Source organism: Hyperolius riggenbachi, chromosome 2, assembly GCF_040937935.1.
Source record: "Hyperolius riggenbachi isolate aHypRig1 chromosome 2, aHypRig1.pri, whole genome shotgun sequence".
NCBI lineage: Eukaryota > Metazoa > Chordata > Amphibia > Anura > Hyperoliidae > Hyperolius > Hyperolius riggenbachi.
In genome coordinates, this window is record NC_090647.1 from 439,810,986 (window position 1) to 439,834,516 (window position 23,531).

Consider the following 23,531-nt stretch of genomic DNA (forward strand, 5'->3'; position numbering starts at 1 on the left):
TCCTGTATAAATCGTTGGTTGCTACGATAAACAATGTCACTTAAATATATCATGTAGGAGACACACACAGTAATATTTGAGAAGTGAAATTAAGTTTATTGGATTTACAGAAAGTGTGCAATAATTGTTTAAATAAAATTAGGCAGGTGCATAAATGTAGGCACTGTTGTCATTTTATTGATTCCAAAACCTTTAGAAATAATTATTGGAACTCAAATTGGCTTGGTAATCTTAGTGACCCCTGACCTACATACACAGGTGAATCCAATTCTGAGAAAGAGTATTTAAGGGGGTCATTTGTAAGTTTCCCTCCTCTTTTAATTTTCTCTGAAGAGTAGCAACATAGTGGTCGCAAAACAACTCTCAAATGACCTGAAGACAAAGATTGTTCACCATCATGGTTTAGGGGAAGGATACAGAAAGCTGTCTCAGAGATTTCAGCTGTCTGTTTCCACAGTTAGGAACATAATGAGGAAATGGAAGACCACAGATTCTGTTCAAGTTAAGGCTCGAAGTGTCAGACCAAGAAAAATCTCAGATAGAGAGAAGCGAAAAATTATGAGAAAAGTCAGAGTCAACCTACAGACCAGCACCAAAGACCTACAACATCATCTAGCTGCAGATGGAGTCACTGTGCATTGTTCAACCATTCGGCGCACTTTACACAAGGAGATGCTGTATGAGCGAGAGATGCAGAGGAAGCCTTTACTCCGCCCACAGCACAAACAGAAATGCTAAAGCACATTTGGAAAAGCCAGCTTCATTTTGAAATAAGGTGCTGTGGACTGATGAAACTAAAATTGAGTTGTTTGGGCATAACAAGGGGCGTTATACATGGAGGAAAAAGAACACAGCATTCCAAGAAAAACACCTGCTACCTACAGTAAAATTTGGTGGTGGTTCCACCATGTTGTGGGGCTTTGTGGCCAGTGCAGGGACTGGGAATCTTGTCAAAGTTGAGAGACGCATGGATTCCACTCAGTATCAGCAGATTCTGGAGACCAATGTCCAGGAATCGGTGACAAAGCTGAAGCTGTGCCAGGGCTGGATCTTTCAACAAGACAACGGCCCTAAACACTGCTCAAAATCCACTAAGGCATTCATGAAGAGGAACAAGTTCAATGTTCTGAAATGGCCATCTCAGTCCCCAGACCTGAATATAATTGAACATCTGTGGTGTGAGTTAAAGAGAGCTGTCCATGCTCGGAAGCCATCAAACCTGAATGAACTAGAGATGTTTTGAAAACAGGATTGGTCCAAAATACCTGAATCCAGACTCTCATTGGAACCTACAGGAAGCGTTTAGAGGCTGTAATTTCTGCAAAAGGAGGATCTAGATATTGATTTCATTTCTTATTTTGTGGTGCCCAATTTTATGCACCTGCCTAATTTTGTTTAAACAATTATTGCACACTTTCTGTAAATCCAATAAACTTAATTTCACTTCTCAAATATTACTGTGTGTGTCTCCTATATGATATATTTAACTGACATTTTTATCGTAACAACCACCGATTTGTACAGGAAAATCATGACGAATAACAAGGTTGCCCAAACTTTCGCATCCCACTGTATATTCTCCCAGGATACACAGTACTTTACTAATAATATCGGTTACTTAACAGACTCCATGTAGTGCACTATTATGATATATTGCACAATATATCTCTTGCTGTTCTCTTACTTGGATGTCACGGTAAGAAAGGAGAAGGTTGATTACAATATCCGAGGTCAGTACTTCTGTGTTATCCATTCGTAATTTAATTCGGGCCAGCTCCTTGGCAAGTTCATCTCCTTGGTATTTTTCTCTGGCTTTCCTTATGTCATTCAACAAAGTCTCTTTGTAGTAAGCACTGAAAGAGACAACATTTGTTATTATTAAAACACGCTAGTGCTTATACACTCTTATATCATAACAAACATTCAGTTGAGATAACTTAAAGAGGAACCATCGTGAAAATCTTAAAATTTAAAACACATACAAATAAGAAGTACATTTCTCCAAGAGTAAAATGAGCCATACATTACTTTTCTCCTATATTGCTGTCACTTACAGTAGGTAGTACAAATCTGACATTACCGACAGATTTTGGGCTAGTCCATCTCTCTATAGGGGATTCTCAGCATGGCCTTTATTCTTTATAAAGACATTCCCTGAAAATGATTAATACAAAGATGCTGGCCAGCCTCCCTGATCGCTGCACACTATTTTGGCAGTTGGACGGGCAACTGCAATTCACTAAGTGCTTTTAAAAATAAAGAAAACCCTGAGAACTCCCCTATAAGACGATGGGCTAGTCCAAAATCTGTTGGTAATGTCAGATTTCTACTACTTACTGTAAGTGACAGCAACATAGGTGAAAAGTAATTTATGGCTCATTTTACTCTAGGAGAAATGTACTTCTTATTTGTATGTGTTTTAAATTTTAAGATTTTCGCGAGCGTTCCTCTTTAGGCAATGGAAACAAAAATAATGTGCTTTTAAGTATACCTTGGGTACAAAAACACATACTTACTATAAAGAATATATCTGTTGTCAATGTTGATTCTGCCGAGACCTGATCGGAATCCGCTGCTTCCGGGTCTCTGCGCTTGTTCCCCGCTGATGACGCTGCCGGGGGCTCACAGACCACACATTCTGATAGGCGGAGGGCGCGTTCCCAGTACGCCCTCCGCAAAGGTAAACAATAGTAAGCTGACTCTGGTCAGCTGACCGAGCGGTGTCAGCTGATTTTACAGTTGACAACTAGGCAGGGCTTTGCTGTGTGATTGGATGTGCGGAGTGTGGCCGGCCACTGATTGGATGATGTATTGTATTTAAACCCGCAGAGTGCTCCCGGTTATCGCCCGTGATAAGCATAGCTTTGGCTAGTTGCTGGGTGCTCACTCAATTGCTATTGACACTCTGGATATTGACCTTGGCTTGTATTTGACTATTCTTGTCTGTTGTGATTAACCTCTGCTTGATTCCTGGAAATCCTTGTCTGCTGCCTGAACCGACCTTGCCTGTTATTCCCTTGCTTGCCGCCTGGACCAACCTCTGCTAGTTACCAGACACCCCTTGCTTGCCGCCCGGACTGACCTTGGACTGTTACCAGATACCCCTTGCATGCTACTTGAACTGGACGATAAGTATAAGAGTACATTCCTTATCAGCCAACTAAACAGTGTGCATAAATTTTGTCACATATCATCTGGAGCATCTGTTACCTGTTGAATAACTTTGCATGCAGACTAAAAGGAACTGTGTCATAACTTGCATCATCTATTACCGGTTGCATAATACTGCATGCAAATCTGCTTGAACTATTTCATAACTCAGATCAATAATCATCACCCGTTGAATAACTTTGTATGAAGTCTTGTCTGAACTGCATCATATCTGGTTTACTCATTACCTGAACTCTGCCTGTGGATTTCTTGATCCCTCTCTTGTTACTGGATAATCTGCAATCGATATGTCTGCTAGTACAGACACAACGCTGATTGCTTCATTACTCTGAATCCAGGTAATAACCCTGTGTGATACTGCTGAACTGTTAAACTGTGTTACTAGCCTCATTAGGGCTCTAACAGGCTATTCCTCTTTATATCAGTCTGTATGCCTTGCACGTTAAGACCTGGGGGTAACCGTAGTCAGGAGACAAATAATGTGTCCTGTTCACGCGGGGGCTTGTCTATAGGTGAAGACGTGGGCCGGGCTCAAAGCTGCGGTAATAGATTGGGGCATAGGGACTGAGTGAGGACATAGCCTGTCAAGCCTTACACTTACCTATGAAGAAAGAAGCCTCTGGGTCCTATTGTGGTTTCCCACTCCACGAAGGAATTCCGACAAGGGCTTCCGGGAATGAACATTGAGGCCACACTCCTCTTCAGACGTGAGCACAGCTGTACTGTGCCTGTGTGATTATGGCCACGCCTGTGCAGCAAGCAGGAGCCGCTTGTGCATGAGCAGCTGCTGTATTTGCATGAGTGCAGCATGGCCAAGCTCTCGCCAGAAGAGTAGTGCAGCCCCACTGTTCTAAAGGGTCCTGGACAGTGGCAGAGGTCTTCAGGACAGGGTGGGAAGCCTCCTTAGGCAAATAAGGATTTTTCACTCGAGATTTGCCTCAGCTTTGCTTTTAAAAACTTTCTTGTCAAAAGTTCTAGTTTAACCTTCCATTTTATAATGCATTTGCAGGTTAATTTGTTTTAACAATGAGTCTTCCAGCTACTTTTTAAAAAGCTACAAGCCTGTGTCAGCTATATTTGAATTGTGTTTACTCAATGTCTTGCCCAAATCTACGTGTACCAAAGTCCACATTACTGTAGTCAGTAGGATTGTCATTGAGGTGCAAATACATTTCAGATGATTGAGAATTATGCTAATCATTATTTCATTTATTTATTTATTGTATTTATAAAGCACCAACATATTATGCAGCGCTGGATTAGAGAATTATGCTAATTGTTATAATAATCTAAAATATAAATAGACTAAACAAATCTTGCAGTGAAAGCATTTGTTTGGTCAATTTTCAAGGTGTATAAATTTGCAGTACCATTTCCATAATTCTGCAAAAACGGAGTAGAGTTGGCACTGAGCCAAAACTTTGTACTAAATTCCTTTTTGCATTTGTGGTAAAGGAGTAGGAGGAAACAAAAACACCTATAGATGTCCACTGCAGGCAGAAGTAGTTTTGTACCGAAACGTCATTAGATATCCGTGGCGTATGGATGCAGAAACACAGAAATAACTATAGATATCCATGGCAGTCTAAGGGTTAATCAGCACTGCACAATGTTTTGCGCTTTGGATGTCTATACTTGGGCTATAAATATATTAAAATTACCTGGCTGGATACATCCTGCAGTTCCATTATTGCCAAGCCTGTTGCACAATTTTACTGCACGAAAATATGGTTTAATCCCCATACCATCACCACCCACATGAGATAGTCAAGGTGGAGGCACAAGCCAGGCTTTTCAAATCAGCACAGATCACCTACATTTTCCAACCACCTCCCTGTGCTAGTACAGGATTAATAATTTGTGGCCAGCACTGCAGTTCAGAAGAGTCTCATGATGATAAGTATCTTATGTGGCTACAAATGACTATTTTGGGCACTTTGCCCACAACCAGGAAGCAGTGAATTGTGGGAGCCTGTGAAGTGGTAATACCAGAGTAGCAGGCAGGGTGCCTATTAATTTATAGGCAAACAACTGGAAGTCATGATGCATCACTAGTTTCCAAGAAAAATCATTAAGGAAATACAAAAGTATTGGTGAGTGGATGGGAAAGGAGATGAACTTTTTTTGTATCACTGCAGAAACACTTTAGATAGACTGTTTTAGTAAAGGTTGTAGTCTATGTTCTCCATGGTACTCAGCATCCTATCTCTCCATAAAGCTGCATGGTTACTTTACTACCATGCATCACATCATACTTACCATGAAGTAACATGTATGTCTTTCAGCAAGCTGATGAACCTGTCGATGAGGGGAACACATAATGGTCCTAAGAGGTTATCCCAGTTTGGCTGCATGTACTCCGAGGCCCTCCGCTGGGCATCACTCTCACAGCAAAGGTAATCCCCGCAGGGTGTCAAAATGTACGAAATGAAGTAATAGTTGCCACTAGAGGCCTGAAATCAAAACATATAAAGTATAAATAACATTGTGCTATAAACAAAAATGGCTCAACTGATCATGATACTGTACAGTGATGGAACATCGGCTTTCCATTGTGGTTTGTGGGAATATTCAAAGTAGAAATCTTGGGAATGGGAAAATAATTATCTTTTCTAAGCTGGGGGTCCTAAAGCGACTGAGCATGGAAGGCACTCAGTGAGATCTGTCACTCAGCTGATCAGAGACAGCCATGCTCCACCAGCCACGTTTCAGAAAGTTTCCGAAAACAAGGAAATGTATGTTCACTGCTCATCCATTACTAGGTTCATACAAGGAATACTACATGATGCAGAAATCTGGTGCTACTATGTTCTACCACAAGACATTCACATCCTGATAAAAGTCACTATACTCAAGTACAACAAAACCAAAACACAACATCATGGGGCATATTCACCAACCTGCAGTAAAATTGCAGTGCGCAAGTAGCGAGCGCACAGCAATTTCACCTGTTCTTATACCACTGTTCTGAAAGAAGTTGCATCGCTCCTGCAGAGTGACTTCTTAAATTATAATGAGTCAAGGAGATTCTGAGGTACTTCCTAAATACAGCCAAACCACTTAACAAGCCAACATTCTACCTATTTCACTGGTGTAGGTAGACTGCATTGTCTTCATCTAGACAGTTGACCCTCCTATTCTGGGCCATGAGTGTTAGTTATGCAATATATGAATCTGGAACAACCATGCGCAAACGAAGAGGAGTACATCAACTCCATTTGTCATTAACATACAATGCAGGTTTATAGTTTTTAGGTCAGTACACTTCATCAGTTGCCAACCAGTTGCCAACTTCATAATAATGTAAAGTAGCTAAACTGCTGGGTGAGGTAAGTGGATTACCAATACTTATAAACTGCATAGGAATATCCTTGAGGGACTGAGTACAAATATTTAAAAGTCCACTCTGATCACTGTACCCCATCAACCTAACCCCAAGAGAGACTGCCAGTTGAAGGTTTCTATACTTCCTCCACCAACCTCCTGCGACTTAAAGGACTGCTGTAGGGGGCTAGGGGGAAAAAGAGTTGAACTTACCTGGGGCTTCTAATGGTTCTTGTGCCTGCACAGCCACTCACCGATGTTCCTGTCCCTGCCTCCGGTTTACTTCTGGAATTTCTGACTTTAAAGTCTGACAACCACTGCGCCTGCATGGCCATGTCCTCGCTTCCGCTGAAATCACCAGGAGCGTACTGCGCAGTACAGTAGTCCAATAAAGGACTACTGTAGGGGGGTCGGGGGAAATGAGTTGAACTTACCCGGGCCTTTTAATAGTTCCCCACAGACATCCTGTGCCCACGCAGCCACTCACCGATGCTCGGGGCCCCGCCTCCGGTTCACTTCTGGAATTTCCGACTTTAAAGTCGGAAAACCACTGAGCCTGCGCAGCCGCACCCTCCCTCCCGCTGACGTCACCAGGAGTGTATTGCGTTGGCCCAGTATGGTCTGTGCCTGCACAGTACACTCCTGGTGACATCGTCGGAGCGAGGACACGGCCATGCAGGCACAATGGTTTTCCAACTTTAAAGTCGGAAATTCCAGAAGTGAACTGGAGGTGGGGCCCGGAGCATCAGTAAGTGGCTGCACAGGCTGTCTGTGGGGGACCATTAGAAGCCCTGGGTAAGTTCAACTCATTTTCCCCCGACCACCCTACAGTAGTCCTTTAAGTTCACACTTGCGTTTTGGCATCCAAACGGACCGGATCGGATCAGGACCTGATCCGGATCGGAACCATATGGTTCCTATCCGGATCCGATTCGGATCCGGTCCGTTTGCATCAGGCATGCATCAGGCTGCCATCCGGATCCGTGTGGTAAAAACAGCGAAATAAAATAAAAAATTGTTGGGGTCAGCAGAAGGTGCACCTGGCGCACCTGTAGAATCAGGTCCTCCGCTGTTTAGGCCTCACCTCCACCTCCGACATACTGCCAAACAGCTCCAGCACGTAAGGTCACTGCTGCTCCATTGCTGCCCATGTGTCCCCATCCGAAATGGCCGCTAGAATACGCATAGGAAGTGGGGTAGAACGTCAGGTGTTTGTATCCTGTGTGTTCTGTGCTTTCCGTTCCCCATAGGTTTCTATTTCCGGATGGTGCAGTCAGGCTCCGGTCCGGGTGCGTGGGCCGGATGATCCGGACCCGAAAAATAGCGCATGTTGGAAAAGTGTCCGGAGTCCGGATCCGATCCGGCTCCGTTCTGTACGGAACGTACGCATGTGAACGTCCGCATAGACTTTGCATTGCTATGCGGAACGTACGTTCCGTTTGTACAGTATACGGTCCGAATCCGATCCGGACAGGGAACGCTAATGTGAACCGGGCCTGAGTCAACATAACTAGATGACAATCAAACCACAGGCAAACCTATACCAATATGCTTACATGTCTGGCCACTCCCATAGGCTAGCATTAGATACCTTATACATAACAGGTACTTTGTGCATACACAATTTCTACATCCCTATGTATCCTGGTAAAAAAAAAAGCAATTGGCATTGTATCAAGGCACAGCACTGAATGCAAAATGTCCCTTCCATCTCTATAGAGAATATGTCACACCCAGAAAAGGTATTGCTTTGAGAATGCAACTATATAAACATTACACGGTATTATGCCTAAACAACTATTTTGGCATAGAGTAAAGCTTTTGTGCTTTGCTGCTTGCATTTGAAATATGTTGTCTTACTTCCTGAAAGCAACTCATGCACATTCTACTCTTCATAACAACGTCACCATCCACGGCACAAACCTGTCATAGTGTAAACCCAGCCCAAGTGTCTTTGAGATAGCACTTTTACTCAAGAGGGAGGGAGAGACAGTACAGGCAGGAATTAATTAAGAAAGGAGGTTGGGATATATAAGGACAGGAACATCACAGACTAAAATATTATATTATTATAAGTATAAAAGCCTGGCTCAGGAAGAACATACAGAAGATACAGACTTTTGGTTCGGCCCATTTTGGGGCACAGATAGTTTTCTGTTCATTATTGAATGCCTCTTGTGGATCTCTCACACTCTATAACTGTAATACCTTTTTGGGGGAAAATCTGCTAGAAAACACAGCAACAGTGTTTGTCTTGCTGGAAAAAGATTTCCAGATTCCCAGTAATCTCCTTCTCTCTGTCTCATTGGTACATAAATCTGCACAAGGAGGAAGTAAAACTGATTGCATAACATCACACCATGACAGCTTTGTGCACTTAAAGTGGACCCAGACTTTTGTACAGGACAGAAGGAAAACATAGATAAATGCACCCTGTATGTATTTAGAGAGTTTAGCCTGTCTAATTCCCCCTCATCTGTGTCTAATCACAAGTTGTAATCTGATCTCTCAGCTGTGTCAGTTGCCTGCCATGGCAGAGAGGCTAATTGAAAAGCACAGGCTGTTAACAAAATGTCTGCTTCCATGAAAGCAGGAAGTAGATAAACTGCAGATTTTTTGCAGGATTTCTATCAGCTGTAACAAAGAAATGTTTTTCTTTAAAGGTTATGCTGTTTCGTATGTTTTAGACAAGAGAGGAAGTACTGAGTTCAGGTCCGCTTTAACAGCCACTGTGTTGAACCATCAAGTGTTTGCGGGTAGCTGTTACATTAATACCTGATGGTGGCATTTATGTATGTACATCCGATCACCTATGAATAGCTATATGGAGTGTCCATGACTGCTTGCTAATTATACCGCATGTCAAACAATGATACAAATTGCAGTAGGTGTTTTGACACAAATTGGGCCAACCAGTTTCACAATACAGCAATTGTACGGCAACTGTTTTACGACAGGCATTTAAGTGAGTGGTCACTGTTTGGTAATTGCACTGTTAAACCATTTGTGTGAGCCCAGCCCAGCCTTATACCCAGGGAAGGCACTACTATAGATGCAATTGAGTGCTGCCGGGCTCCCCCAATTTGTGCTCACCCATCCCAGCAGGTGCGCTTCTCCATTAGTCTGTGCACGTTTGTCTTCATTCTCGTACGACCGCATCCTCTCAGTGATCCGGTACACTTCATTTTGTAACAACACGCACCAGGTCACTGAGGAGAGGCGCCCCTGTGAGGATGAAGACTGAAGCGCATGGACTAATGGAGCAGCACGCCCACTTTGCTGGCGAAAACTTTGTGGCCCTTTTCACACTTACCACAGCATAATGCGTTGCTGTACCCTCCCCGCTGTAGTTCGTCACAGTGGCCATTTATGTCTATGAGACATGCCACAGTACCAGCGGCGTGACGGAAGCGCATTGCTGCATGATGTGTGTTGTACATGACGCAATGGAAGTCAACGGCACTGCAAAGAATTTTTAAGTTGTTTGCGGTAGCGGTGCGAATATGGGCAAATCCTGTGGCACACTGTCCGGAAGTGTGCATGTGACTGAGGGGTTTGACATGTCTGACGTCTGACATCATTGGCTTAGACGTTCGGGGGTCGGGTCACTGTGCTTTCCCTGTCGCGGATGTCTGCCACAGGGAGCAAAGTGTATGTAATGGTGCGCTGCGGTGGGATCTTATGCTGCATGCAAATTGCACCGCACAATGGGCTTGATTCACAAAGCCGTGCAGCGTTTTGTGTGCAGCGTTTTGGGTTACATATATTTGATTACTATCGTATTTTTTATTTTTATTGTGCTCCCGAGGGCCCCTGCAGGCTCCTTTCAGACATGGGGCTTGATTCCCAAAGCCGTGCTAACTTATAGTTCGGCCGCGCTAGCGTTTTGCAGGCGTTATAATGCTTGTAATGTTTTTCGCGCACTAACGCAAATTTTGGTGCGAAAATGCGCGCATTTTCCTGTAAAAATTTGAGATTGCGTGCGAAAACCGCGTAAAATGCTAGTGCAACTGTGCTATGAGTGCTATGAGTTAGCACAGCTTTGTGAATCCAGCCCCATGTGTGAATGGAGCATGCAGGGGCCCTGGGGAGCACAATAAAAATAAAAAATACCAGAGTGAATACCAGAATATATGTAACGCAGTTAGTTAGTTAGTTAGTTAGTTACAGTGGGATGCGAAAGTTTGGGCAACCTTGTTAATTGTCATGATTTTCCTGTATAAATTGTTGGTTGTTACGATAAAAAATGTCAGTTAAATACATCATATAGGACCTAGGTTCTCAACATGTGGTACGCATACCCCAGGGGGTACTTCTGATGGTTCCAGGGGGTACTCGGGCTTAATATACTTAGCCAAGAATAACTAATTCAGAGTTTTCGAAAATGATAAATCTTATTTAAACAGCACAAAATTAGTATTTTAGCTAATGAAAAGCAATAGTAAATGCTTAGAAATTGAACCAATTATCATGTACTACGATTAAATATATATTTGTCAAGGGGTACTTGTGATAATGTTTACTTTGTTAGGTGGGTACTTGGGGTGTAAAGGGTTTTAAAAGGGTTACATTCCAATAAAATGTTGAGAAACACTGATATAGGAGACACACACAGTGATATTTGAGAAATGAAATGAAGTTTATTGGATTTACAGAAAGTGTGCAATAATTGTTTAAATAAAATTAGGCAGGTGCATGAGTCTGGGCACCACAAAAAATAAATGAAATTAATATTTAGTAGATCCTCCTTTTGCAGAAATGACAGCCTATAAATGCTTCCTTTAGGTTCCAATGAGAGTCTGGATTCTGGTTGAAGGCATTTTGGACCATTCCTCTTTACAAAACATCTCTAGTTCATTCAGGTTTGATGGCTTCCGAGCATGGACAGCTCTCTTCAAAGGGACTTCGAGCAGTGCCTGTGGGTATGCCTTTAAGCATGCATCTTTCCATAGTTACTGCACTGCTCGGAGTCCCTTAAACTCACACCACAGCTTTTCAATTATATATAGGTCTGGGGACTGAGGTGGCCATTCCAGAACATTGTACTGTACTTGTTACTCTTCATGAATGCCTTAGTGGATTTTGAGCAGTGTTTAGGGTCATTGACTTGTTGAAAGATCCAGCCCTGGCGCAGCTTCAGCTTTGTCACTGATTCCTGGACAATGGTCTCCAGAATCTGCTGATACTGAGTGCAATCCATGCGTCCCTCAACTTTGACAAGATTCCCAGTCCCTGCACTGGCCACACAGCCCCACCGCATGAGGGAACCGCCATATTTTACTGTAGGTAGCAGGTGTTTTTCTTGGAATGCTGCATTGTTTTTCCACCATGCATTACGCCCCTCATTATGCCCAAATAACTAAATTTTAGTTTCATCAGTCCACAGCACCTTATTCCAAAATGAAGCTGGCTTGTCCAAATGTGCTTTTGCTCAAGCGGCTCTGTTTGTGCTGTGGGTGGAGAAAAGGCTTCCTCTGCCTCACTCTTGCATACAGCATCTCCTTGTGTAAAGTGCGCCGAATGGTTGAACAATGCACAGTGACTCCATCTGCAGCTAGATGATGTTGTAGGTCTTTGGTGTTGGTCTGTGGGTTGACTCTAGCTGTTTTTACCATTCGTCGCTTCTGTTTATCCGAGATTTTTCTTGGTCTGACACTTTGACCCTTAACTTGAACTGAGCCTGTGGTCTTCCATTTCCTCAATATGTTCCTAACTGTGGAAACACACAGCTGAAATCTCTGAGACAGCTTTCTGTATCCTTCCTCTAAGCCATGATGGTAAACAATCTTTGTCTTCAGGTCATTTGAGAGTTGTTTTGAGACCCCCATGTTGCTACTCTTCAGAGAAAATTAAAAGAGAAGGGAAGCTTACAATCGACACCCTTAGCCAGCATAGCGGTATGGACGAGCTCAGCTCATCCATGACCGCCGCTAGATTGCTCTGACCCTGGTCGGCCGATTTTCATAAGTTTTTTTTTTAAAACAAGCAGCTAGCACTTTGATAGCTGCGTGTTTATACCGATCGCAGCCGCTACCTGCCACGTAACAGGCCCCCCCCCCCCCCCCGAGACCCCGTGTGCAGCCTAGCCTATCAGTGCCAGGCAGCACTAAGGGGTGGATCGGGACTTCCTCTGACGCCATGACGTGGATGACGTGGATGACGTCATCCTGATCGTCGCCATGGGGACGGGGGTAGCCAAACAGGAAATCCCGTTCTGAACGGGATTTCCTGTTTGCTCTGATCGCCAGAGGCGATCGGAAGAGGCGGGGGGATGCCGCTGCACAGTGGCTATCATGTAGCTAGTGCTAGGCTAGCTACATGATTTAAAAAAAAAAATGTGCTGCGTCGCCGCCCTGGCCGTTCTAATAGAACGCCAGGGTGGTTAAATACTCTTTCTCATAATTAGATTCACCTGTGTATGTAGGTCAGGGGTCACTGAGCTTACCAAGCCAATTTAAGTTCCAATAATTAGTTCTAAAGGTTTTGGAATCAATAAAATGACAACATTGTCCAAATTTACAGTATGTACCTGCCTAATTTTAGTTAAACAATTATTGCACACTTTCTGTAAATCCAAAACACTTAATTTCACTTCTCAAATATCACTATATGTGTCTCCTATACCTATATGATATATTTAACTGACATTTTTTATCGTAACAACCAACGATTTATACAGGAAAATCATGACGATTAACAAGGTTGCCCAAACTTTTGCATCCCACTATAGTTAGTAATGCTTCCCTGATACCCTTTACTTCAGTCAAGTGACTGTAAAAGCGATTTATTTTCAGCATGAGTACAATTTTAGGCAAAGCTTTATAGTGAAGGCCACAATTTCAGCTGCAGATAACTTGATATTTGTGGTACATATGCCAGTTTGCTGAACCTAATGTAATGCTGAGAAAACACCATGAGATATCAGACAGTAAATCTGCTGAAAAATCTCATTGGTTATTCCCAGCATAAGTCTAGCAGATCATATTGCTATTGTTAGTATAAAGCTAATGTTTGGGGTTTTTATCCTCTTAAAGGTGAAATCCATAATCTGGTTGCCTCCTTCAAATCTCTAGTCTATTTTTCTTTGCATATTCCCCAAGACAGTCTAATGATTCTCTGGATGGATAGGTAGCATAAAACTGTATACAAATCTTTTGCCGTATGAATCAAAAGCGAGCAATACAAACTGTATGCTTCAGTGCGCTTCACAATCTCCTTCATCTATGAAACAGAACTCCCTGAGCTTCCATAAATCTCAGCATTCATATTAAGAGCTCAACAAGGCCTGGGTAAATGAAACTGCTGAGATGTAATTACTTGTTCTGGGGGAGTGTAATGACCTATGCTGCTGCCTCTCCACCACTCCTCCGTGTATACATTCTTAAAATGAGAACATTAAGATAAATGCACACACAATAATGTGATTTGTTACTTCCCTTCTGATTAGAAAAACACATATCCCACATTAATCATTTCTTAAGTAGTCTGTGCCTCATAATCGTTATGGTTACACTTGTGTTATTTCAACAGGTAGTAAAGATCCAGCAGCACAACAGGTGCCTCCATGTACTGCTCTATGGGGCTCAAATTTAGGGCTGCCAATTTATAAATGGAAGGCTGCAGCATCTGTGGCTGCATACTGTATGTGTGGGCTGTTTTTAGCAAAATGCTGTGTATTCTGGCACCCATGAAATAATAGAATATAATTACTGCTCTATGAAGGCATCTGTTGGTGATTTTAAGGGTCCAAACTTAATACTTCCATGTAAAGCAGCTTTGATGCAGGATTTTCCTCTTCTTTTGAGGGTAGGAACACACTCGGCAGAATCGCATATGCGTTTTCCATAGAATATAGTGGAAAATGCATATGCGATTCTGCCTAGTGTGTTCCTACCCTGAATGTTGCACCAAAACCAGTAGCACTAAAGCCATCCCATGTAATCATGGCCATTTATGTTTCAGCACTGGGTACATCCAATGAGGGCGATGAGGAGCCTTGCTGCTAAGGATTTCATTGTCTGCTTCACCTTGTGGGTATTCTGGGGCATGTTCCTTTACTTGGGAGGAGGGGGATGGGCTGGTATTAGGTGTGTGTGTGTGTGTGTGTGGGGGGGGGGGGGGGGTTGGTTCTAACATTGATGAACAATAGTTTTCTGTAGTTAGGTATCAGGGTACACTAGGGTAGGGAATCATGTTAGGTGGGTAATACTGAGGCATGAAGGAGGAAACATTTTTTACATTAGTAATGGTGTTAATTTAGGAATTTAGGACAGTCTTTAGATTAGTATAGTACACTGCAGAAACATACACCACTCGGCACTCAGTATTTAGATCTTGAGGAGGAACAGAAGAAGCAGCCTGCATATGTCTCTTCTAACGGCACAAAACTTCACCTCAAAGCATTCCTGTATTGCAGCATATGAACAAAAGCCAAAGGACGTGCAACCAGTGCAAATCACTAGAAAGAAGTCAGCATGCACATAGTACATCAAAACGAGCCGGGCAACTGTCACCTTGATCCGCTTTAATTCATCTTCATGTCAAACATGATACATACATATTTGTAGCTCTTAGTTGTGTCAAACCTGTTCCAGGTGTCTGTGCTGAGGTGTGCCAAGGTTCGGGTGACCAGGGTGGGGGGACTGCACTACGCCGTTTCGTGCCTGACTGGCGCTTGTTCACGTGCTTGTGTCTTGTAATCATAATAGCGCCGTGCGGCTTCCTGTATAAAATCTGGAAGCCGCACCCTCGGCGCTTGTGATTGGTGTAAGGAGTTGATGTCACAGGGGTCAGGGGTGAGGCCACGCCGTCCAGCGGCGAAGAATGATAGTGCGCTGCATAAGCTAGACAAAGCAAGCGTATGCGCCGATTCAGGTCGCTATGGCGACAGATACATTGTGTACTTCAAGTGGCATACATAAATACATAAATACAGTGTGCATTACCAAGAGTGCTCAGGATAAACATTACTGTGCTATAACATTAACCATATATAATTACATTAAAGTGACTTGTGCTTATTTGAACATTGTGCATTTTTCCATGTGAATCCCACAGTGGCATGAAGCAACGTTCCCTTACTATCCTTACATTAACTCCCATGTGAATAAACTTTGTGTGAACATAATGTGTATGCCCACAGTGGCATGAAGCAACGTTCCCTTACTATCCTTATATTAACTCTCTGCCCAATAGGTTAAAAACACCTTTTTATTATTATAAAATCCCTAAAAGACCCCAAATCCTATTAAAAAGACTGGGGGTGACACTGCCGATCTTGAAGAAAACCTTGGAGATACATTATCTCCTATATAGTTCCGACTGCCCACATCCACCTACTAAAGTCTCCGGAGGTATCCACTTGGTTTTAAGATTTTTTCCCCTGCCTTAAAGAGAATCTGTATTGTTAAAATCGCACAAAAGTAAACATACCAGTGCGTTAGGGGACATCTCCTATTACCCTCTGACACAATTTCGTCGCTCCTCGCCGCATTAAAAGTGGTTAAAAACAGTTTTTAAAAGTTTGTTTATAAACAAACAAAATGGCCACCAAAACAGGAAGTAGGTTGATGTACAGTATGTCCACACATAGAAAATACATCCATACACAAGCAGGCTGTATACAGCCTTCCTTTTGAATCTCAAGAGATCATTTGTGTGTTTATTTCCCCCTGTTCTCATGCACTGAAGTTTTAGGCTGCTTGTTTCTTCCTGCTTTGCCCTTGTCTGTAATTCTTCAGTATGTGAAAGCCCAGCCAGCTCAGAGGACGATTTATCCAGCTTGTAAAAGATAAGAGAGAAGCTGCTCTAATCCTAAATAACACACAGGCAGTGTGCAGAGAGGGGCCTGGAGGGGGAAGTTCATAGCAGAACCACAACACTGAAGAACTTGGCAGCCTTCCAGACACAGGCTGACAAGTCTGACAGGGGAAAGATACATTTATTTATTACAGAGACAGTGATAGTATAAAGTGCTGCAGTAAGCCAGAACACATTAGAATAGCTTTTTGAACTTGTAGGATGATAAAAAACAGGATGCAATTTTTGTTACGGAGTCTCTTTAACGTATTGTCCTACATTAAAGAGAAAGGAGGATACATGCGACCCTAACAGGAGGGGAGTGGAGAAAAGGTCCCCATTAGGTACATGGTCACAGTCTATTACATATGGCTGCGAAACTCATATTACCTTTACATTGAAAAAAAGAGAAAAAGAGGAGGGGCAGGAAAAAAAATAGTCACCCGGGATCCAAGCTGATTTACCAGAATCACAGATTGGGCACCTTGCATGAATATTGTATGTGCCTAAATCTCCAGGGCAGGGGGCGGGTCTGCCCCCTCCTCATCCATTCCCAGCACATACTGAAGTTGTCCATTTATTAATGGGTCAACAGTGCCCAATGCACTTTTGAGTCCTGTACACCGGGACCTTCATTAACGGGTACCCAAGTCTGTTCTGGCACCATCAGAAAAGAAGGGGGGGGGGGGAAGGACAGGAGAAAAAGGGGAAGAAAAAGAGAGGCAATCCATGCAAGGGGGTGAAGATCAGAACAGGGCAAACTGCAGCCTGGAGTCCCAAAGAAACCAAAGCCCAACACAAGGAGGAGGAGAAAAGAGCACAGGTCGTGAAATCTGTGGTAACCTAAGATGGAAAGGACCAGAGAACCGGGAGAAAGGAGGGGGGCAAGGATCCGAACCTCCACGGTGCATTCTAGGGGTACCTTATTTATATGGACAACACCTTTTATCCGACAAATTCAATGTCCCAGACCCTTCAAACATAGGGGAGCTATGGATCAAGGAAGCAAGCCAATTCCAGCCCATCATTAAGACCTATTGGTCCCATTGCTTCTGTGCGTAGAATTACCCGCGATTCTCGTCGAGTTAGCTCACGATCGCGGTCACCCCCTCTCCTGGAGGAGCTAACATGCAGGAGACCTGCAAATTTCAGGCATTTGGCATTGCCTCCATGCACTTCCCTTATGTGTTCGATGAGTCGGGGGCACCCCTTTCCACGACTTTATGGATTTGAAATGCTCATTTATTCTTTCTTTTAGGGGCCTAGTGGTTTTGCCAACATAGTATAAATCACAAGGACAAAATACCACATAAGATACAAACTTTGTTTGACAGGTGATGAAATCCCGCACCTCCCAATGCACCCCTCCCAGGCGGTAGTTGATACCTTCCCGCATATAGGGGCAATATTTACATTTGCCACATTTGTAATTACCCCTAGGGCGGCTAGTGCCCAACCAATTTGTAGTTGGACATGAGCGAAACTCACTCCGAGTTAGAATGTCGCCCAATGTGGGGGCATTTCTATACGCTATCCTGGGGGGGTCAGGAAACACTGTCCGGAGGGCGGGGACTCTTGCTACTAGTGACCAGTTTTTCTTAACAATCTGTGTTAATTTCTTCGCCATGGGGGTGTAATCAAACGTTAAAGTGAATGGACCTTTCTCTTTACACCTGGGGGTCCTAGAGATTAGGGAGGACCTGTCTCTGTCTCTATCCCTAGCTTTCGCGAGAAGTTCCTTGTCATAATTTCTCGCCTGCAATCGTGCAGTTAGCTCTTGCGATTGCACCTCAAATGTGTCCAAGCTGGTATTGTTTCGTCTTGGACGTAAATACTGGCCGTATGGCAGAGAGGTTTTAACATGTTTAGGATAGAAACTGTTCCTGTGTAGCAGAGAGTTTACGGCTGTGGCCTTCCTGTATCCCTCACACACCAATCTGTCCCCATCTGGTTTGACCTTTAGATCCAAAAAAATGATGGACCTGTCTTTAGATTAGAGATGTTATTTCCATGACATGGAGGGGGATGTCTTTCTTTTCTATAAGTTCAGAAAAGGGTTATTTTGTAGGGGGTAACTTTAGAAAGGGGTTGCTAGGACACAGAGGATGAGTGGTTTCTCACATTGAAAAGGGTTTTTGTTGTTTTTTAAGAGGGGGGTGTGTTAGAAGGGGGCTTGCTAATACTAAAGAGGGAACAGTTTGTTTGGTAAGTTAAGATGGAGATTGTTTTGGAGGTGGGAGTGTCACATTACAGAAATAATTATTAGTATATGAATGGAGGGAATTTCACGTTGATTGAGTCACCATTGAGTCATTGCTCAGGCAGGAGGAGCATAATATTTTAAATTTGGAAGGAATTATGTGAAAGAAGTGACTGCCTGCCCGTGGAGCTGCCTGTTTCTACAGGATAACATGCTAAATACTAAGGGGTGTATAAAATAAACTGCGCTAAGCAAAATTACATACAGTGGTGTGAAAAACTATTTGCCCCCTTCCTGATTTCTTATTCTTTTGCATGTTTGTCACACTTAAATGTTTCTGCTCATCAAAAACCGTTAACTATTAGTCAAAGATAACATAATTGAACACAAAATGCAGTTTTAAATGATGGTTTTTATTATTTAGTGAGAAAAAAAAACTCCAAATCTACATGGCCCTGTGTGAAAAAGTGATTGCTCCCCCTTGTTAAAAAATAACTTAACTGTGGTTTATCACACCTGAGTTCAATTTCTGTAGTCATCCCCAGGCCTGATTACTGCCACACCTGTTTCAATCAAGAAATCACTTAAATAGGAGCTATCTGACACAGAGAAGTAGACCAAAAGCACCTCAAAAGCTAGACATCATGCCAAGATCCAAAGAAATTCAGGAACAAATTAGAACAAAAGTACTGTAATTGAGATCTATCAGTCTGGTAAAGGTTATAAAGCCATTTCTAAAGCTTTGGGACTCCAGCGAACCACAGTGAGAGCCATTATCCACAAATGGTAAAAACATGGAACAATGATGAACCTTCCCAGGAGTGGCCGGCCGACCAAAATTACCCCAAGAGTGCAGAGAAAACTCATCCGAGAGGCCACAAAGACCCCAGGACAACATCTAAAGAACTGCAGGCCTCACTTGCCTCAATTAAGGTCAGTGTTCATGACTCCACCATAAGAAAGAGACTGGGCAAAAACGGCCTGCATGGCAGATATCCAAGGCGCAAACTACTTTTAAGCAAAAAGAACATTAAGGCTCGTCTCAATTTTGCTAAAAAACATCTCAATGATTGCCAAGACTTTTGGGAAAATACCTTGTGGGCCGACGAGACAAAAGTTGAACTTTTTGGAAGGTGCGTGTCCCGTTACATCTGGCGTAGAAGTAACACAGCATTTCAGCAAAAGAACATCATACCAAGAGTAAAATATGGTGTTGGTAGTGTGATGGTCTGAGGTTGTTTTGCTGCTTCAGGACCTGGAAGGCTTGCTGTGATAGATGGAACCATGAATTCTACTGTCTACCAAAAAATCCTGAAGGAGAATGTCCGGCCATCTGTTCGTCAACTCAAGCTGAAGCAATCTTGGGTGCTGCAGCAGGACAAGGACCCAAAACACACCAGCAAATCCACCTCTGAATGGCTGAAGAAAAACAAAATGAAGACTTTGGAGTGGCCTAGTCAAAGTCCTGACCTGAATCCTATTGAGATGTTGTGGCATGACCTTAAAAAGGCGGTTCATGCTAGAAACCCCTCAAATAAAGATGAATTACAACAATTCTGCAAAGATGAGTGGGCCAAAATTCCTCCAGAGCGCTGTAAAATACTTGTTGCAAGTTATCGCAAACGCTTGATTGCAGTTATTGCTGCTAAGGGTGGCCCAACCAGTTATTAGGTTCAGGGGGCAATTTCTTTTTCACACAGGGCCATGTACGTTTTGAGTTTTTTTTCTCACTAAATAATAAAAACCATCATTTAAAACTGCATTTTGTGTTCAATTATGTTATCTTTGACTAATAGTTAACGGTTTTTGATGAGCAGAAACATTTAAGTGTGACAAACATGCAAAAGAATAAGAAATCAGGAAGGGGGCAAATAGTTTTTCACACCACTTTACGTACACATTTACCACACGATCAGTAGAACAGAATGCAATACATTACATGCAATGCATTCTGCTCTATTCATTGTGCAGTAAGACTTTACACACGTAATTCTGCTAAACACAGTTTATTGCATACACCCTTCCGGGCTGTTTAAAACTACAGGAGAATCCCTTTATAGCAAACTTCAAGCAACATGGATAAGTAGTTTACTATATCAGAAGTGTACTATATCAATATTAGTCATACATTGTATATTCAAACAAGTGCATGGTGGGGACCTGGGGACTTAGTTTACTAGCCAGAAGATTACTACAGTATAGTCTCATTTATTCGGCACAGGTGGGGATTGCCTGACACTGGATATGTGTTCGTGCTGGTTGCTTGAGAAGTCACACAACTGGAGTTACAATATAACCTACACCCACCTCCCCCCCCCCCCCTCCCCCCAATGACAGGCAAAGTGGTACGCAGCAGTGGCAATCACTTGCAAATCCCTCAGGCACTGGTCTTCTTCAGTCTTGCAGATTCCAGCGGTTTATCGTTGTCCTCCGTACATAGCTCAGATGGGTCATGTGAGACGCCAGGGAGCCATACGAGAACGCTGCAAATCCGATGGGAGCTACAGGAGTGAAGAAGACCAGCGCCCGGAGGATTGGTAAGTACTGTAGCTTCTGCTGCACACGACTCTGCAAATGTTGGAAGAAACGTCCGCATTCTCTCTCACCAGGCATTCCGGTTAGTTGAGACTGCAAGATGCCTGATTTCTAGTTAACCGGGACTCTACTGTACATCAGTTTATTATATCGAGACTCTACTGTACATGCAATTTGCCTACCTTTACTTTGTTTCTTCCCTAGATGCAATTAGATGTACCAACTACTGTATATACAGGGCTGCACACCTGGAATCATTGTGTGTGACTGTGCAAGGTACACAGGACATCTTCCCCTACTCTTTCAGAAAGGGTTTTACCCCAGAGTAGGACATGGAGAAGGAACAGTATTTTACTGGGAGGTGGGGGAGGATTTGGGCTGGTGGTTGGGGGGTGAAGGGACTAATGTTAATTTTTTCTAGCAATTTGCTGCTCACTGGCACCAAAACAACCCAATGCTAAGCTATCTAGAGCCAGCTTAAAGCTTGCTGACATCAGTGGGATGAACCACATACTGTAGGGAGTGAGGCTGCAGTGAGGAGAGGTGGGAGAACCACTTCCACCGCTGGAAGCATGTAAAGTGACATGGAAGTATTATAAAATGGAGCTAATAATGCAAGTACAGTATATTGTATAGCTGATCAGAACTCCATGTTTTAAATCCACTTAAAGGATACCCGAACTGACATGTGACATAATGAGATAGACGTGTGTATGTACAGTGCCTATCACACAAATAACTATGCTGTGTTCCTTTTTTTCTTTCTCTGCCTGAAAGAGTTAAATATCAGGTATGTAATTGCTGACTCAGTCCTGACTCAGACAGGAAGTGACTACAGTGTGACCCTCACTGATAAGAAATTAAAGAAAGAAAATAAAACATATTCCTAGCAGAAAATGGGTTCTGAGAGTAGGAAAGATAAAAAAAAGTGGAATTTCTTATCAGTGAGGCTCACACTGTAGTCACTTCCTGTCTGAGTCAGGACTGAGTCAGCCACTTGCATACCTGATATTTAACGCTTTCAGGCAGAGAAAGAAAAAAAGGAACACAGCATAGTTATTTGTGTGCTAGGCACTGTACATACACATGTCTATCTCATCATGTCACATGTCAGTTGTGGTATCCTTTAATCTTACACTACAATAATTTGATGGTGAAGCTAAGCCTTTGCAGTGTGTGTGTGTGTGTTTGTGCGCATGTGTGCGTGTGTGTGCATGCGCACGTAGCAGAGGTTGAGGAGGGGAGGCGAGAAACTTCAACTATGTTCAGTGATCCCGCTGTTCGAATCTTTGACACATATAAAGAAAAAGTTGGTTATTGATCCAATTCACTGGTATAAATTATTAAAGTGTCAGTTTCACATCTATTCAACTACTATGCGCAGTAAACCTAGAGTGGTTTGCTGAACCCTAAGTGGTTGTAAGGCGGCACACTGGGATTTATAAACTTCCCCTCTGCTGCTTAGCAAAAGCAATCTGTCATTATAATACCCACTGCAGACCATCTCTTCAAGGTAAGCACTTTCTGTCTTCCATCTGTGTTCATCTATAGCTGTGAGCAGTCCAGAACTGCAGGAGTCACACAGGCACAACATGTCCTTTGATAAATAAGAAATCTTAATGTGCACGACCCTGCTGGATACATTCAGCTTACAACCTGATATAAGTAGCTTCAGACACTCTGACACGTTCCACATAAAAGGGAACTTAGAAAAGCGTCAAAGTATCTATAGCAACCAACTACACAATTAAATTGTATTCCTGTTCTGCTAATAAGCAGCACAGATTCACCTCACATCTCCATGCAGCAATCAACCGCTGTGTATGTTAGGCATAGCATGCTACTCAATGCTCAAGGTGCCTACACAAATTACTTATTAAAGACCAGAATGGCAAATTCTTTTTTTCAGTAATCCTATTCATTATTCAAAAATAAATGAAGGTAACGCATAATCATTTGTTACAGCAAACTACTTAATTTTTAGTTAAGGGCTCTGATTCTGACACAGAAGACCAGGGTTTTCTTCCTGTACAGTAAGCTAGCGCCTATTCAGTAAGGGCACGCTCAGTAGGCAGTAGCAATGTTAGGGAGTCTTGCCTAAGCAAGACTCCCTAACACTGCTACTTCCCATAGAGCGCACCCTAGTGGCTGCATCTCTGGGTGCTTTGAGTCTGTCAGAGAAAAGCGCAATTTGAATGTTCTGTGTATTATTGTTCATAAATTGCTATTCCTTTATTTCTGTTCCCATTTTCTGAAAAAAAAAAAGCTTTCTTAAAAATGAGTTTAAACAGAACCTGAACTGAAAATGAAAGGTCAAAATTAACATACACAGGTCATACTTACCTCCCGTGAAGTCTACTTATCAATCTCTTTCTCCTCTCCTGTGTCCTGTTTGTCCACTGTGATCAATGGAATTCTCCGTCCTCCATTTTGAAAATGGCCATTACCCCATAACAGCTTCCTAGCCAGCACACTGTTAAAGCGGAATATAACCCAGCATTTC

General features: G+C 42.9%; 1 protein-coding gene across 2 annotated transcripts in view; it reads right to left on the reverse strand.

Annotated features, from left to right (window-relative positions):
- LOC137546930 (mitogen-activated protein kinase kinase kinase 15-like) overlaps positions 1 to 23,531 on the reverse strand; it is a 246,622-nt gene that overhangs the window by 142,861 nt on the left and 80,230 nt on the right. For both annotated transcript variants that reach the window (XM_068269985.1, XM_068269986.1), the window contains 2 exons: positions 5,431 to 5,624; positions 1,685 to 1,853 (listed from right to left, as the gene is read on the reverse strand). In XM_068269985.1, coding sequence (XP_068126086.1) covers positions 1,685 to 1,853; positions 5,431 to 5,624 — 363 coding nt within the window. The remainder of the gene's footprint in view (positions 1 to 1,684; positions 1,854 to 5,430; positions 5,625 to 23,531) is intronic.